This window comes from Bubalus kerabau, chromosome 2 (genome assembly GCF_029407905.1).
Source record: "Bubalus kerabau isolate K-KA32 ecotype Philippines breed swamp buffalo chromosome 2, PCC_UOA_SB_1v2, whole genome shotgun sequence".
Lineage (NCBI taxonomy): Eukaryota > Metazoa > Chordata > Mammalia > Artiodactyla > Bovidae > Bubalus > Bubalus kerabau.
Genome location: NC_073625.1, coordinates 19,314,489 through 19,330,438, shown reverse-complemented (window position 1 = coordinate 19,330,438; position 15,950 = coordinate 19,314,489). Strand labels below are relative to the sequence as shown.

The 15,950-nt window shown below is 42.2% G+C and overlaps 1 protein-coding gene across 1 annotated transcript; it reads left to right on the top strand.

Moving 5' to 3' along the window:
• Window positions 1-276: 276 nt before the first annotated feature.
• On the top strand, window positions 277-10,183 carry LEPROTL1 (leptin receptor overlapping transcript like 1). The gene is made up of 4 exons (XM_055567190.1): window positions 277-448; window positions 6,422-6,497; window positions 8,716-8,902; window positions 9,870-10,183. Exons 1-4 carry the CDS (start codon window positions 433-435, stop codon window positions 9,984-9,986), a joined length of 396 nt encoding a protein of 131 aa, XP_055423165.1. The 5' UTR covers window positions 277-432; the 3' UTR covers window positions 9,987-10,183.
• The last annotated feature ends 5,767 nt before the right edge of the window (window positions 10,184-15,950 follow it).

The window sequence follows — 15,950 nt, the reverse complement described above, 5'->3', positions numbered from 1 at the left end:
GATGGAGGGGGAAAAGAACTGGGTGCCCTCTGAAGAACGCTAAAGGACTCCCCCAGAGGCATCACACCACGCGTCCCAAGGGGACGGCTTCCAGTCGCGTTCCTTCTCCTCAAAGGACGTGGGAGGTTGCGGGATGCCCGTTGGGGGCTTCGGGATGAAGCTGGTGTTTCCACCGCCCCTGAACCGGGACGGGGGCGGAAAGCCTTGGAGAGCGATGATCCCACAACAGCGCAGCTGAGGAGTAAGGAGCCTGAAGCCACGGTTCCCCAGTCCGGCGCGCCCCCCGCGCCCCCGCGCGAGCGCGAGCCGCCGGCGGAAGTGCTGCATCGCGCACTTCCGGGTGTTGTCTGGCCGCCGCCGCCGCGCGTCTACGGTCTCCAGGCCGCCGCCGCCGCCGCCTCGGGTCCCGGAGGCAGGAGCGACGTCACCACCATGGCCGGCATCAAAGGTGGGCCTGGGGCGCTGAGCCCTGGCGGGCTGGGCCGCCGCCCCGAGAGAGGGGACGGGGGGCCCACGCGGGGCCCACACGCCGTCTCCCGGGACCCGGCGCGCGCCGCGGGGCTCCCTGCGTTGGCGGCTGACTCCCGGCTCCCCCCGACCGCGACCCCAGTCTCCGGCCTCTGGGCCGCGGTGGGCGCGGCGGCCTCCCGGAAAGGACTGGGCAGGGTCGGCGGTTCCCGCGTCAGCCCCCGCCCGGTGCTGAGCTCGGCCGCCTAGCTCCCGCCCGTCGCCCCCCGGTGCGAAGAATTGAAGTGGCCCCGCCGGGCGTTCGGAGTCCCGCAGCCGCTCGGCTCCACACACACGCGTTTTGCAGGAGTTTGCGGCCGAGGGTTTTGCACCGTGTGGTTTTGAGGGGGTTGAGGCCGCCAGAGATGCCAGTTATGGAAAATCGGTGTCATTCCCCATTTAAAGGCACAAGTGCGATCTTTTCGGATGCTGAGCCGAACCGAGCCCCCAGGAATGCGCTGGAAGGGCTTTAGGGATGGTTCTTTCCCAAACCTTGGCGATCACATCCGCGTCAGGACCGATCTGAGCTTCACGCTCCTAAAACGGATGCGTTTTGATTTGTGGTGTTGGTCTGACTATGTAAAGCCCGTGAGCGACCCCAAAGGGCTCCTTTCCCCTCCCCTCTCCACAGTTGGACCCTGAGGCTTTTTCACATTTCAATGTTTTTATTAAGTTAGGTTTTTTTTTTTTTTTAAGGTAAAAGAGTTTTTTATTAAAACTCAATGAAAAAGTTCTCGTTTTGTCTATTTCCTTTAAAAAAGAATGTTGGATTTTTTTTTTCTCCAGCTGTTTGGTAGTTTTGTTAGGTTAGAAGCAAATAACCATCAACAACGTTTTCAACTTAATTCTTGACAACGAATTACATTGATTTCCTGACCTGCGGCTTTGTTTGAAGAGCAGGCAAGCAGGAAGTGAAGAACTTCAGTAACAGTGTTTTTTCTGTGTTTTTTTATTTTCTTCAAGGACAGCTTTTGCTGAGCTTCTTCCCCAGAGTCACATGTTTACTGTTTCTTGTTTGTTTATAATGTCTGGAAACATTTCCGGTAGAAAACTTTGTCAGTTGAGCAGCTGGGATAACTTTCCTGTCTCCTTTTGAACTATAACACACCTTTTAAAATACCTGTGTGAAAGGTAGTCATGGTAGAAATGTTGTGATTTTTAGGATGTTGTCAGTTTCCCAGTTCTTCCCCATTTCTGTACTGTCAATTAATACAGGAGTCTCTCTTCCAAGAAAATAACTTTGTAATTATGGGGAGGTGAGTCTTAATCAGCAGAAAGTATCTCAAACGGAATTGTACTTACACTTTGGTTTCAGTACAGTTTTCTGATTGTTGTGATTGTTATCAGGATGTTTTCTTCCTGTGGACCTATCTTTATGTTAGTGAAAATCACTCAGTCCAACTCTTTGTGATCCTGTGGACTATACAGTCCATGGAATTCTCCAGGCCAGAATACTGGAGTGGGTTGCCGTTCCCCTCTCCGGGGGATCTTCCCAGCCCAGGGATCGAACCCAGGTCTCCTGCATTGCAAGTGGATACTTTACCAATTGAATCCTGGACTGACTTCTCAAGTCATTTGTCTATTAAGTGAAGTCGCTCAGTCGTGTCCAACTCTTTGTGACCCCATGGACTGTAGCCTACCAGGCTCCTCTGTCCATGGGATTCTCCAGGCAGTAGTCCTGGAGTGAATTGCCATTTCCTTCTCCAGGGGACCTTCCCAACCCAGGGCCCGAACCCAGGTCTCCCGCATTGTTTACAGACTCTTTACAGTCTGAGCCACCAGGGAATCCATTTGTCTATTACTTTGTTACATATTGGATTTTTCTGGTAACTCCCAGTTTAGGTCCCTTCTCCTATTCCAATCTTATTGTAATCACAGAAACCGCACCCAGTGTCTTGAGAGTTGATAATTGACCTGTTCCACCCCTAACCTGGAGGCTTTGGGAGTAGAAACCAGACTCAGCTAAGCTTTGCCTTCTGAATGTTGCATCACTTAATTACAGTGTAAAATTTTGCCTTGTTGATTTGTCATCTAGGACAACCGTTTATACATAGATGGCAAGATTTGTATATACATCAACCTGGTTGTTGATTCCTAAGACTGGAGGAACTTTACACTTTTGAGAACTCTTTTTGAGCAGTTTATCTAACCCCATTAGTATTTATCTTATCCAGTATGACCCGGAGGTAAGATGTCACACAAAGTAATCTTTTGATACCTGAATCTTATCTCAAAAGTTTCTTGTTTATTTTTTCTAATAAGTCATCATTAACTTTTTAAGAGCACACTAAAAAGAATTTAGACTCTTTTTTGATGATAAGAATGTAAGTAATTTTTCTCTGTCATAGAACAGTGTTAACCACAGCAACCAAGTTCTAAGGTTACTAATCTCCTGGCCAAGATTATCACAAATCTGGTATGCTTTTTGAGATTTTTTATGCCTGATTTAACTGGATTTTTTTTTTTTCCAGTTTCTTCCCTCCAATCAGAGGGCAGTTCTTGTCCACAGCTCTCCCTCCTGTTTCTCATCATTTTCAATATGGGAATCAAAATAAGCTTACAAAATTTTGTGCTCAAATGATACAGATAACAGTAATTGCTTCCAGGAAAGGAAGGTTACTTTTCACTTAACTTTGTTCTGGGTACATGAATTGCCTATTGAAATATATATGTATAAGTGAGCATAGGTGATTCTTTAAAATAAAAGGTTTCATTCCAACATACAACAACTGTCAGAAAAATCAAATAAATAACTTCTGAATAAGAGGGTAAAGAATGTTAGCTTTAACGTGGGTTTTGTGACATCTGTGTGGTCTCTCTGTTTCCTCCAGGTTTGTAAGCTATAATCTGCATAAATGGCTTTTGTATACATAAAGTGTTACTATAGTTATGAACTGAGCTGTTAGGCAGTTACCTTTCAAAAAACTGAGTTGGTTTTGTTTATTTTTATTTTTTTTCTTATTCAGCATGTCTTGTAACAAGTATCTTAGTGTTCAGAGAATTATTTGCATTTTAGGTTTAGTCCAACCCTTATTTTATAGAAGAAAGAACTGATGCTCAGATGACTTTCATAGTCAGATGGTAAGTGGCTGAAGGAGCTGGGCCCCACTGCCTCTTGACTCTCACTTAACAACTGTTTCTGCTCAGCTGCACTGGGCTCTCTTCTCCTGTCTTCTTTTTTTCCATCTCCCCACCCTGTCTCTTTTCCTTCAGCCTCCTTTCGTTCATTCCACACATAATTATTATGGAGTGTTAAGAGCTGAGGCCTGAGAATCAGTAGAAAACCTCTGTTCTCTGCTCTCTTGGCGTAAACAGCTTAGAAGGAAAGAGAAACAAATCTGTATAGCATTGCATAAACGTTTATACTGAACTGTTTTCATGTCTGGTTGTCCAAATGTCATGGTAATTCGATAGCTTAAATGTATTCAAAATCGGTTACTCTACTAATCTTTGTTTACCAAGCATGTATTTTACGCTTCAGTTTAAGGAAATTATTAATTGGTGATGACACATAAAATTGTATTTTTTTCTGAGAACAAACAAAAAACCTAGCTGCTGTGATAAATGATCACAGAGGAGGCACGCCAGAGCAAAGAGGGCCTCTTCATGTGTGCCCCAGCCTGAAATGTGCCCCCGCATAGCCACAAGGTTGATTCACTTCTTCATTTCACATAGATCTCTGCCCAGATGTCTGCTCATCAGAGATGGCTTCCAGGTCGATATATCTAGAATAGCACTCTTACGCCCTTGGGTTTTGGTTGTTTTTTTTTTAATAACGTTTGACATTTGTTTACTTTTAAAAAAAAAATCAATTTATTCTCCCACTAGAACGTAAGCATGAGAGCAAGAATTTTAATTTCTTTTCATTGCCCTGTCTCCAGTGTTAAGAACAGTGTGCAGTGCTCAGGAGGCACTCAGTAGATATTTGCAGAGTGAAGGAATAAATAAACATAATAGGGGGAATGGGTCTAGTCAGGGGCTTTTCGAAAACTTTACTGATTCAGAGGTAATTGGGCTGAGATCTAAAGGAAAAGCAGGAGCTCATGTGGCGGAAAGAGGCCAGAGCTGGGATAAGAATGCAAGCTCCTAAGTTGTTCACAGCCTTGCCTTGTTCGTTAACACCACCCCAGCACCTGTTAGGTATTTGGCTCTCTGTAGACATTTCTTGAATGAAATGAGTGAATGAAAAATTATCTGAGGTAGAAAGGATAGCATATGCAAAGGGCCTGTGGTTGAGAGAGCCGCTGACTTCCAGGAGGGGAAAGAAGGCCAGTACAGATGCAGAGGCCAAGGGGTGCAGCCTGGGGTGAATACATGTCCTCACAAGCAAGCAAGACCAGCTTCCGAGGACCTGTCTTGAACTGAACAAAACATGGTAAACTCGGTATTTACCTCACTGTTGACGTCGCATTCCCTTGGAAAGTTAAAGCTCCTCCTTTGCCACAAATTAAAGTGCAGATATTTTTATTTTTATTTTCCTTGTGCAACTGAAAATCTAATGGCATTAAGGACGAAGTAAATGTGTTCAGGGTTGACATGACCTACATCAGTGATCGGAATGAAAATTAAATCTGCTCAGCTCCCATGTCTGTGGGTGTCCTTGATTATGACCATTTTAATTCAGAGAAGTATATCTAAATCTGAGCAGCATTTAACCCCTTAAGTGTTAATTTTGGTTTATGTATGTTGAGTCTTGTTTTGCTAACTTGTAGACTTTTGACAGCTGTTTTGAATTTTAATGTTTCTGTTAAGGTTAATAGACTGCATCGTTGGACAAAAAAAGAAAGTTATTCTTTTAGCCACTATTAGTTGCGGAAATAGAGGTTATGTGGAGCTCAAATTGATCATTTATTTCTTTGCTTAATTCTAGACTGTTGATTAACTATACTTTTTCAAGAACATTGTTTCTACTCACTGATATATGTGAAAACACTTTCTAAAATATATGTTTTGTATCGGGGTGTGTGTGTGTTGTTTGTGTGTGACCTCAGAAACTGTATTTCGCCTACAGAATGCATCTATGGCTTGTGATGACGTCTTAAAATGGTGATACAACTGAAGGATTGTACCTGTAATCCTGAATATTTTCTGATGCGTGGCAGCTTAGGGAAAGAAATCTGGCTGTAGTTTTGCAAGCTATTTAAAGATCTGTAACAAAATTAATTGAGATTATTGACTACTGGTACCCTTGAACACTTTTCATCTGTACACGCCAGGGGCGTATGTGCAAGAAGCAGTCGCTGATCAGGAGAGGTTTTCCCATAGATGAGGCCTCTAAAGTCCAGTAAAGCTGATTGCAGAGTTTCTCCACAGACTGCTTTTGGAAACTGTAGAGATCTGTGGAGTAAATGGCATATCACACTGGGCTTCCCCCATGCCTCAGCAGTAAAGAGTCTGCCTGCAATCAGGAGACTCGGGTTCAGTCCCTTGGGGAAGATCCCCTGGAGAAGAGAATGGCAACTCACTCCAGTGTTCTTGCCTGGAGAATCCCACAGACAGGGAAGCCTGGGGGGCTACAGTCCATGGGGTCACAAAGAGCTGGACACGACTTAGTGACTAGACAACAAATACCATACTAAAGGGTGGAGAAGCATTGATCTTGCAGACTGGGATGGGACTCCTTTGACATGGGACCATTAATTTGGGAATGTGGTAATATGCCGGCCATCTGTCAGGGCTTTGAAAATCAGTATCACTGTATTTTGCTTTGAAGATGCTTCAAATAGCTTATTCCCAGACAAGATAACTCCAGCTTTTAAAGATGAGTCACTAATACATTTGCTTTTTTGTTGTGTTTTTTCCTGCTTTTTGCTTCTGGGATTTCAGGGAATATTCTGACTGCTAATAGTAATGTTAATAAAAATAAATGTTGATTTAATTGCTGTTTCTGTTTGACTTTTTATTTACTCTGCAGCTTTGATTAGCTTGTCCTTTGGAGGAGCAATTGGACTGATGTTTTTAATGCTTGGATGTGCCCTCCCAATATACAAGTATGTAACATTTTTGTCTTTTTGTGTTTTAGTGTAACATTTTTCTACTTTTACCCACTGAGCCACCAGGGAAGCCCTACTTTTAAAATTAAAACAGGTTTTTTTTTTGTTTTTTTTTGTTGTTTTTTTTTTACTGCAATAGAAGTAAACCTGAGAAATGGTCATTTGTTAAGGATAAACTTTTAAGTCTTCACTTAAAATTTGTTTGAAAGTATTTTAGGACAGCAGCATGTAGAAGAGACTTTGGCTGTTGTTCCTTGACTACTGCTGAGTTTTTAATGGCCAGATAGTGAAATGCTAACCCATCACTACTGCTTTATCTGGAGAACCAATTGATTAAGTTATAGACAAGAAAATGTAAAATGTCTTTTTCAACACAAAAAACTGTAAGCAGAGTCAAGAGCAACTGACAAAAAGTAAGTTATGTAAACAATTACTCTATAAGACAGAGAGAATTTTTTAAATTAATAGGATAAATTAGTAAGAAAAATACAGATAGCACAATAGAAAAACGAACAACAAATACGTAAAAAGGACTGCCGTTTGCTAATAAGAACATGAAAATATACTCAACCTCACTCAAAATTAGGACTTCCCTAGTGGCTCAGCGATGAAGAATCCTCCTGCCAATGCAGGAGATCAATCCCTGATCCAGGAAGATCCCACATGCTGCAGAGCAACTAAGCCCATGTGCCACCACGACTGTTGAGCCTATGCTCCGCCAGAGAAGCCATGGCACTAGAGAGTGGTCCCCGATTGCCACTAAGGGAGAAAGCCTGTGCGCAGCAAGGAAGACCCGGCACAGCCATAAATAAATAACACAAAAACTTTTTTAAGTTACATGAAATCAATGGGCAAAGGTAAAAGATATGACAGACAAGCATTGTCACGTACTCTGGGTGGAAGTTCAGACAGGTGCAAGTCTCCTGGGTGACCAGTTTGCCTGTAGCTCTCAAAACGTATCCTTCCACTTCTTAGAATTACTCATACAAATCTACTTGCAGATGTTTACAAAGATATGTGTAGTTGGGAGAGTATGGATGTTCATGGTGGCCTTGTTTATAATACCAACAACAACAGGAAAACTGGAAGCATCTAAAGGTCTATCAAAAGAAAAATGATAAATTAGTACATCCACTGATGGAAATACCAGGTCGTCTTATAAGGGACAAGAAAGAGCTGTGATTGCTAATCTGTTAAACAGGCTGTCTTGTTAAATTTAAAAGTGCAGTGATTCATTCGTATCGCTAAAGTTTATCCATATGAGAATCTGGAAAGACCCCACCAGTAGAACTGGGAAAGAGAAGATGGGGAAGACATGGGTAACCTTGATTTTTCACTTGTCCTTTTGTATTTTTTGCGTGTGTTTTTCCTTAAACTTAAGCCCATTTGTAATTTTTGGTTGTTGTTCTCAAAATATTCAGCAAAAGATTTCTAGGAGAAACACAGATAAATCTTTGCTTATCATGAGCCTCTAAGTACAAGCACATTTCCATTATGATATGTATTTTATGGCAGTTTTAAAAGCCATGTATTTCATTTTAACATTTTATTTTGAAATGATAATGGACTGTCAAGAAGCTGCAAAAATAGCATGGAGAAGTTCCCGGCACCCTTCACCCATCTTCTCCCAGTGGTAATACCTTACATAAGTGTTTTATATCATCCAGACCAGGAAAGGACATGGCACAATACAATAGCTAGATGATTTTTATTGTGATAAAGTTGACATTCTGATTGAAAGTCTTCAGTATTACTTTCAGTTCATTTTCTGTATGCAGTATTTTGGGAGTTCCTAGTGAACTAAGGAAAATTTGGGGGTGTTCCAGCTTCATGCCAAAGCAGGATTTTAGAAGTCAAGGTTATGAATCTTGAATTTTAAGAATTACTGTGTTAACAATCCCATTTTTCATATGCCTTTTTATTTATAACCTAAAAATATTTTTAATTTGGGGCCTTAATTCCAACTGTTACAAATCATAAAGCATTTTCTTTTCATTTAATAAATATTTAATCAATGTATCATAGTTGACTTTAGGAATACTGTGACTCAAAATGTTTCTCTTTTTCGGTGTTCAGCTTATAGCTTATATTTAAACTATGTCATATTTGTACCTTGTAGTATACCTTGGTCCTTATTTTTAAAAAGAGTATATTCTGTGTGTAGGAAAATGACAAAGATAGCAAAAACTACATTAACTTATTTTTCCTTTTCTAGCCAATACTGGCCCCTCTTTGTTCTGTTCTTCTATGTCCTTTCGCCTATTCCATACTGCATAGCGAGAAGACTAGTAGACGATACGGATGCTATGAGTAACGCCTGTAAGGAACTCGCCATATTTCTTACAACAGGCATTGTGGTCTCAGCTTTTGGCCTCCCTATCGTATTTGCCAGAGCAAATTTGGTAAGTGACAGCATTCTTCTACTTACGATTTTGCAGTAGACTAGGTTCAGTTTTTCTCAGGGAAAAAAGTCTGTTAAATAACATGAAAAAGAGATGAGAGACATAGGAACCTAGAAGATGAGAGAGAAAAATCTTAGTTTTGTTGTTGTTAATTGGTAAAAATACTGGAATGCATTGGCAGCAGCGGTTGGCATGCCAGTACTTCACTCTCAGAATTGGGCACATGGGGACTTCCCTGGTGGTCCAGTGGTTAAGGCTCCATGCTCCCAATACAGAGGCCCAGGTTCAGTGCCTGGTCAGGGAACTAGGATCCCACATGCCACGTGGTGCAGCCAAGAATTTAAATAGATAGCTAACAGTTGGAGGCATGGACTCGCCCAGTGCTGCACAACCCCAGGCCTACCCTGTACAGCTTACAACATTGAAGACCCGAGGAAATCTCTGCAGGTGGGAAGGTACCAAAGAATAGAAGAGACCTCCCTGACTCACCAGTCAGATTCGCTTCTCCGAGTCTGGGAAGATGGAGACAGCAAAGAAGACAGGCTGGCCACCCTTCCACACACACAGGGCATTGACTCCCCCTGCCTCTCTAATAGACCATACACGAGCACATGTGCATCTCTGATGCTTATAGTCTGCTCTCTAGGTGAAATTTTTAGATTCACTAAGGAAGATTTGAAGCAAACTTCTCTGAAAACAGAAAATCGTAGAATTCTGTGCTGCCTCTTCATAACCCAGAAGTCAAGCTTGCTTTTCAAAAATGATTATCTTCCATGCCTTTCTGTCACTTTAAAGGAATCACAGGTCTACAGGAGCAGCCATTACGAGTTCAGCAGTGTCAGAGTCATTATTACAAGTCGTCTTTGTTTTGGATCGTGGTTGGCGTACAACTGGAGCCTTGAGCGCTTTTCGTTTCCTTGTTGTTTTTCACGTCTGTTAACTGAACATTTCTATCTTACATCCGTAGATCGAGTGGGGAGCTTGTGCACTCGTCCTCACAGGAAACACTGTCATCTTTGCAACTATCCTGGGCTTTTTCTTGGTCTTTGGAAGCAATGATGACTTCAGCTGGCAGCAGTGGTGAAAGGAATCACTGAACTCTTGTCACATGGACTTCTTGTCATTTCTCGGCCGTCCGCGCACACAGGAGACAGGGCAGTGATGCTGAGCAGTGGAGCAGGCCTCTCGGGGGTGTTCCAGGTGCTCCCTTCTCACTTGTATTGTAAGCATACTATTTTCACAGAGACTTGCTGAAGGATTAAAAGGATTTTCTCTTTTGGAGGAGCTTGACTGATTTCACACTTATCTCTAGTATGCTTTTTGTGGTGTCCTGCTGATTTTAAAATATTTATGTGTTTTTCCTGTTCAGTTTTTTTTTTTAATCAATATGCAATGTTAAACATTTTTTAAATGTAATAACCATTTGCATTGGTTAGGCATTAGAGTTCTGCTGGCTATTACTGGGCTAAATACATTTTTTTTCCCTTAAAATTGTTTAACCTCCATTACTACACATAGTTATAAAAATAAATTTTTCATTCAGTCAGGATGACATCACTCCCAATTTTATGTAAACATGCAGACCATTAGCATACCTTATAGATTATATACTCAATGCAAATCTAGCTGCATTTATACCTCAGAGGGGCCAAGTGTTAATGCCGTGCCCTCCATAATAGTTGCTGGTTTTGCCAGAAAGCAGGTGTTTTGTGAATTGAAAATTATTTTATGGAATTGTTGCAAAGGAGTGCTTTTATTCTCAGTTGCTAGAAGAACTTAGGGTTAAAGGTAAGGGTGTAAAAACAGATTTTTGAGACATGGTTTTTATTTATGTTTATTATAGTTAGAGTGAGTTGCATGGCAGGAAGAAACGAGGTTGAAATTCCATTTTTTAAAAATCCTGTTTCTATTTATAAGTGAAATTTTTGATCTTTCAGGCTTTCATGTTTTACCTGGGTAAAGGGACGCACGTGGAACTGTACTGACACTGGAAAGTATGTTTGCACCCTACATTCTAAAATACCTCCTCCTGCTTCCTCCTTGTGACTGACTTTATACATTGTATATATTCAGTAAAGTATATTTTCCCATTCAGTTAAGTAACACCTTAAATTAGAGGTGAGTGCTCTACCATACATTCAGAGTGTCCCTGCCCCACACAGAAGGCCTTGAGGTGATTAACAAGTGACTTCTTAGTCTTGCCAGTCATATATTAACAACTTAAGATCTAGAACATGGGAATGGTAGTACTTACTCCCTAAGGTTGTATCATACGTGTTTTTACAATATTTAAGACGAGTTTCCTGTGTACTTTCAACATTTTTTTTCTTTCACCCTCAGAGATACACTGTTTCCTTTTATAAATGGCCTTGATTGTGTGAATTCATGCAAAGCAGCCAAATCCAGCTGTGTGGCAGCTTCAGATGCAAACCTGACCCCCAGATTCCCAGTAACCAGGCATGATCAAGTTGTCGTGGTCACTCACCTCTCCCGCAATGATCAGTGTTTGTTTCAGGAGTTTTGAAAATAGTCCAGGTCTGACAGTATTTTGTTAAGGACATTTGTTTGTATGTTTATTCAGTATACTTCCTTAAAAATCTGTTTTGGCTTCAGATGAAACAGTAATCACGACAACTATCTCGTTCTATAAAGTTGATTTCTCAAAAAAAATGGGAACGGATTGTGGGTTTATTCAACTTTCTATTAGAGATGCCTCAAGGCTTCTTTGCCCAACCCAAGTTTTTACTTTGAGCCGTGAGATGGGCAGCAGGATGAAATGCCCGCGTGTGGCTGTCGCATCTGCACGCAAGCTGAAGGCGGCTTGCGGTGTCACGAGGTAGGCCTAAAGACGAAGGGACAGCTGCTCGCGGAGCAGGCAGCTGGAGGTAGAGTTGGGAACTCAGTGCCTGGGATCCACTCGAGTTGTTCTTTTTGCCAAAAGTGCAGTCTCTGGCCCTTCCCTGCTTTCTGTTAGAATGTCGGTGCGGTGCACTGCTACTGTCGTGTTTACCTGGCCGTAGACTCTTTTTCTAGCAGCTGCGGATGTCTTCTGTATAATAATCGCCCTGGCAGCATTGTGTCTTTGACCTTGCACACTAGCTTGACATAGTGCTGTCTCTGATTTCTAGGCTAAAATTACTTGAGGGCTGAATTTTCCATAGAATATGCACTGACCCTGCATTGCCATTCTTCTATGGAAAGAGAACTTTAGATGATGAAACAATAAAGATTTTAAATATCCGCTTTAGTTTGTGGGTGTTCTTGAAATGAAAACGTACAACACACTTCAGTTGCTGAAGTGCATTATCCATTTTAAGAATGTGCTATAAAACAGGGAGGACATTAGTTGTTAATCTTGCAGAAGTTTCACTTCCAAAATAAAAGTGAAACTGTAGTAATAAATACTACAGTGAAGCCATATGATATTGAGCTGTAGTCAGAGGACTGGTAATTTGGAGGAGTAGAACTTTGACCTAACCTTTTAAAAAAACGCTGTAGAAGGTTTTGTTGACATAACAAGGCTACTGACCATCTAATGTCAAAGTTGTACTTGTTCTTAATTTTCAGAACTCTTTTATGACTTCACATTTTATTATAATTTTTTATTGTTAGAGCATTTTGCTTTTTGCACACATTTCAAACAGGTAAATGTTAAAAAAAAAAATTGATCTGTGTGGTACAATGTGAACAGAGAAAAGTAGTGTTCTCTTTTATCAAAAATGAATCTTAAAAAGAATCTTGCCCCGATTGTCCAACTTACAATCTCATTATATGTTTTAAAAAATTCAAATTATAGGGTCTTAGAGTCTGCTTTAATATGATTTTGGGGAAATCAAATAATGAAGACCATAAAACATTCCTCTTTCAATTATAGTTCTGTTTTCTTTTGTGTATTTAGAGGCAGTACTAAAAGGAGAACTCATGAATTTTTAATTTCAGTAGAATGGCTAATACTGTAAAAAAAACTGTCACAGTTTATAGCCATAGGAACCATCAAATAGAATAAAATTTTATAGAACAAACAAGTATTCGCATATGTATTTGTAAGAGCATTAATATTAGGTTGGCCAAAAAGTTTCATTTTGGATTTTCCATAAGATGTTACCAAAAAAATGAATGAACTTTTGGGCCAACGCAGTACTTTATAGTGCTTCCCCAGTGGCTCATCAGTAAAGAATCCACCTGCAAGGCAGGGTTCGAAGCCTTGGTCAGGAAGATCCCCTGGAATAGGAAATGGCACCCCACTCCAGTATTCTTGCCTTGGAAATCCCATGGACAGAGGAGTGTGATGGGCTATAGTCCATGGGGTCACAAAGAGTCGTACACTACTTAGCGACTAAACAACAGTACTTTATAATTTAGATTTATGGTTTGGCATTTAATATCAGAAATGTCTTTTTCTCTTGTCAAATCAATTTAGTGTTTAATATTATGTAACTGTAGTGTGGAATAAGTGTTAATGAACTTGTGTAGACTTGTGAACCTCCAAAATGGGCAGATGTTTTCCTGAAAGCTAGGTATACTTACATTGAACATTTGAAGATTGTTTCTAAAACTGTTCACAGCTGAACAATTTCTTGGAATTAAACTAAGTTGGATAGATTTTTCCTTATTTTCATCATGCTCCAAAACATAGGTAAGAATCAGCTCTAAAACCAAATTATGAGTATGGCAATGAAGAAGGATGTTAGTCTCCTAATGATTAAGAAAAGCTTGGTTTGAGAATTCCCTGGCAGTCCAGCGGTGAGGACTCTGCACTTTCACTGCAGGGCCTGGGTTCAAGTTCAGTCCCTGGTCAGGGAACTAAGATCCCACAAGACAATTTATGGCCCCCCCAAAAAAAGCTCAATCCTGGAAAAGTTCTTTGTTCCCAGTGAAACCTATGAACTAAAGGACTGCATTCTAGATACTCTTGGGGAACATAAAAAGATGAGGGCACGGGGTCCCTCTTGGAGCTAGAAGTCTACTGAGCTAAGACGCAAAAATGGACCACAGGAAGCTGATCCTATGCACGCCAAAGGAGAAGTGTGTGGGTTCACCAGAAGAAACGGTTAGGGAAGCAAAGCTGAGGTGGAGGGAGTTTCCTGTCCTGCTCTGGCCAGTCTGCTGCTGCAGGCAGGGTCGTGGAGCGGGTCTCCAGGGCAGCATCCTGGCCGTGGTTCCTCAGCGCTCTGGGGTGCAGAAGGCAGCAGGCACAGCAGCAGCAATGATCGCAGGACTTCTTGATTCTGACCCTGATCTCTGGGTCCCACATACAATGGCGATGTGAGAGGTAGTGAGACTTAGGGTATATTTTAAATGATCAAGCAGATCCGCTGATGAATTTGTGCGGGGGAATGAAGAGTCAAGGGTGACTACCAGATTGTCAGTTGTGCATGTCATGATGGGCTTGGGGTGAAGGAGATGTAATGAGGGAGGGTGTGAAAAGTAAACGGCAGAGGTGGACACTGTGTCCCAACCACTGGTTCATTACATCAATGGGTAACCTAGGGATATCATCATCTGCCTTGTTTAAAACCGTTACCAGACAAGACAGTACTCTTGACCTTTTGACCTTGTAACTGCTTTGTCAGTTCCTTGAGGGGTGACATGGTAGCATATGTCTTGTCCTCGAGGTTACACTGGGCTCTGGAGTCAGACTGCCTGGCCCCAAGCTCTTACACTAGATATGTCACACAAGTGTGGTTTTTCTCCTTTCTGGGTCTCATATCCACATCCGTAAAAGGAGGGTGATCATAGTAGTTACTTCATAGGGTGCTTGTGGGGTTCAAGGATGACATGCAGAGGGCTCACAGCAGCTGTGCTTGTTCAAAGTTAGCCATTTTACTGTTTCTCAGAGCAGTTCTCTGTACTGATAAGCAGTTCCTTCTTCTCACACAGGAGACAAACTGAAAATCCAGTCTCTTTAGATAATCCATTTTCAGACACATCACTGTCAGCCTCATAGTGCCTCTTGGAAATACCGTTAACCTCCTTGTTCCCTGTCAGTGCCGCAGTACTTTGGGGAAATGAGATCTGTTGACTCTAACAGACCCTGCCAGCTGCTGTTACACGTGCTTCCGGTGGATAAGGACATGTGATCCTACCGCCCCCTCCACTCCTATCTGGGAACTGAGATGTGGTACACATTTTTTAAAAAAAGAATAGAGAAATACATTGCCAAACATTTTTAAAGCAAGAAGGGGAAGTCATGGTGGATGTGAAGCTAAGAAACCCCTGAGAAAATGAAGCATCGGGGATTGAGTTGAAGAGAGAAGCTGCCGCCTGAAACACGGGTGGCAGGTGTGTGGGTGAACACTACCCTAATAGGTGGCAGGCCTGCTGGGGAGGCCCAGTACCACTGCAAGTGGTGGAACCCGGGGCCAGGACAGGCTTGGGCAACGTACAGACAGGAAAGGCACAAGAGGATTACATGGGGTGCTGCAGTAGAAGCAGCCAGGCCAGCAGGTCCACCTACACCAGACACACACCCATCCCTGTCTCACACCCTCCAGGGTGGGAAGAAGCCATATCCTGCAATAGGGAGAACGGGAACATCCAAGTCCAGGAGGCCAGCCACTAAGAGACCCTGCTTGGCAGCACATCTTTTTTGGCAGTGAACACACTGCACCTACCCTTAGGCAGAATGCTCTCTCCAGAGCGGCAGACGCTCCACCCAGGGGTCTCAAAGGGGAGCGCCCAGGCAGGGATAACCAAGCAGTTGAGGAGAGCCCAATGGAAGAAGACAGATTCACAGAATTTACCTTCAGGGGAACAGTTGACAAAAAGACCTCCATGCTTACAGTTCCAAGTACTGGAGCCATCCATTGGCCCAGAAGGGCTTGCCAAGCGTCGTACAAAATCAGGTTGATGAAGTCAAGTCACAGAACATTTTACATTTCTCGCACCCAAATCCAATTAGGATTCCCCAGGACTGAACCCTGAAGAACTATTTTTTCCTCAAGGCTCTTCTAACTATAACAATAGATTTGACTCAAAGATACGGTGAATACAGTAAACTTATTATTGATAAACCTTTTTCTGCAATATGTTCTCTCCCTGTGGCATC

Excerpts from the sequence above, each read along its gene's own strand:
- LEPROTL1 (XM_055567190.1), top strand. Across the intron at positions 6,498-8,715 it reads TGTGCCCTCCCAATATACAA|CCAATACTGGCCCCTCTTTG; the intron begins GTATGTAACATT and ends TTCCTTTTCTAG. Across the intron at positions 8,903-9,869 it reads TATTTGCCAGAGCAAATTTG|ATCGAGTGGGGAGCTTGTGC; the intron begins GTAAGTGACAGC and ends TTACATCCGTAG.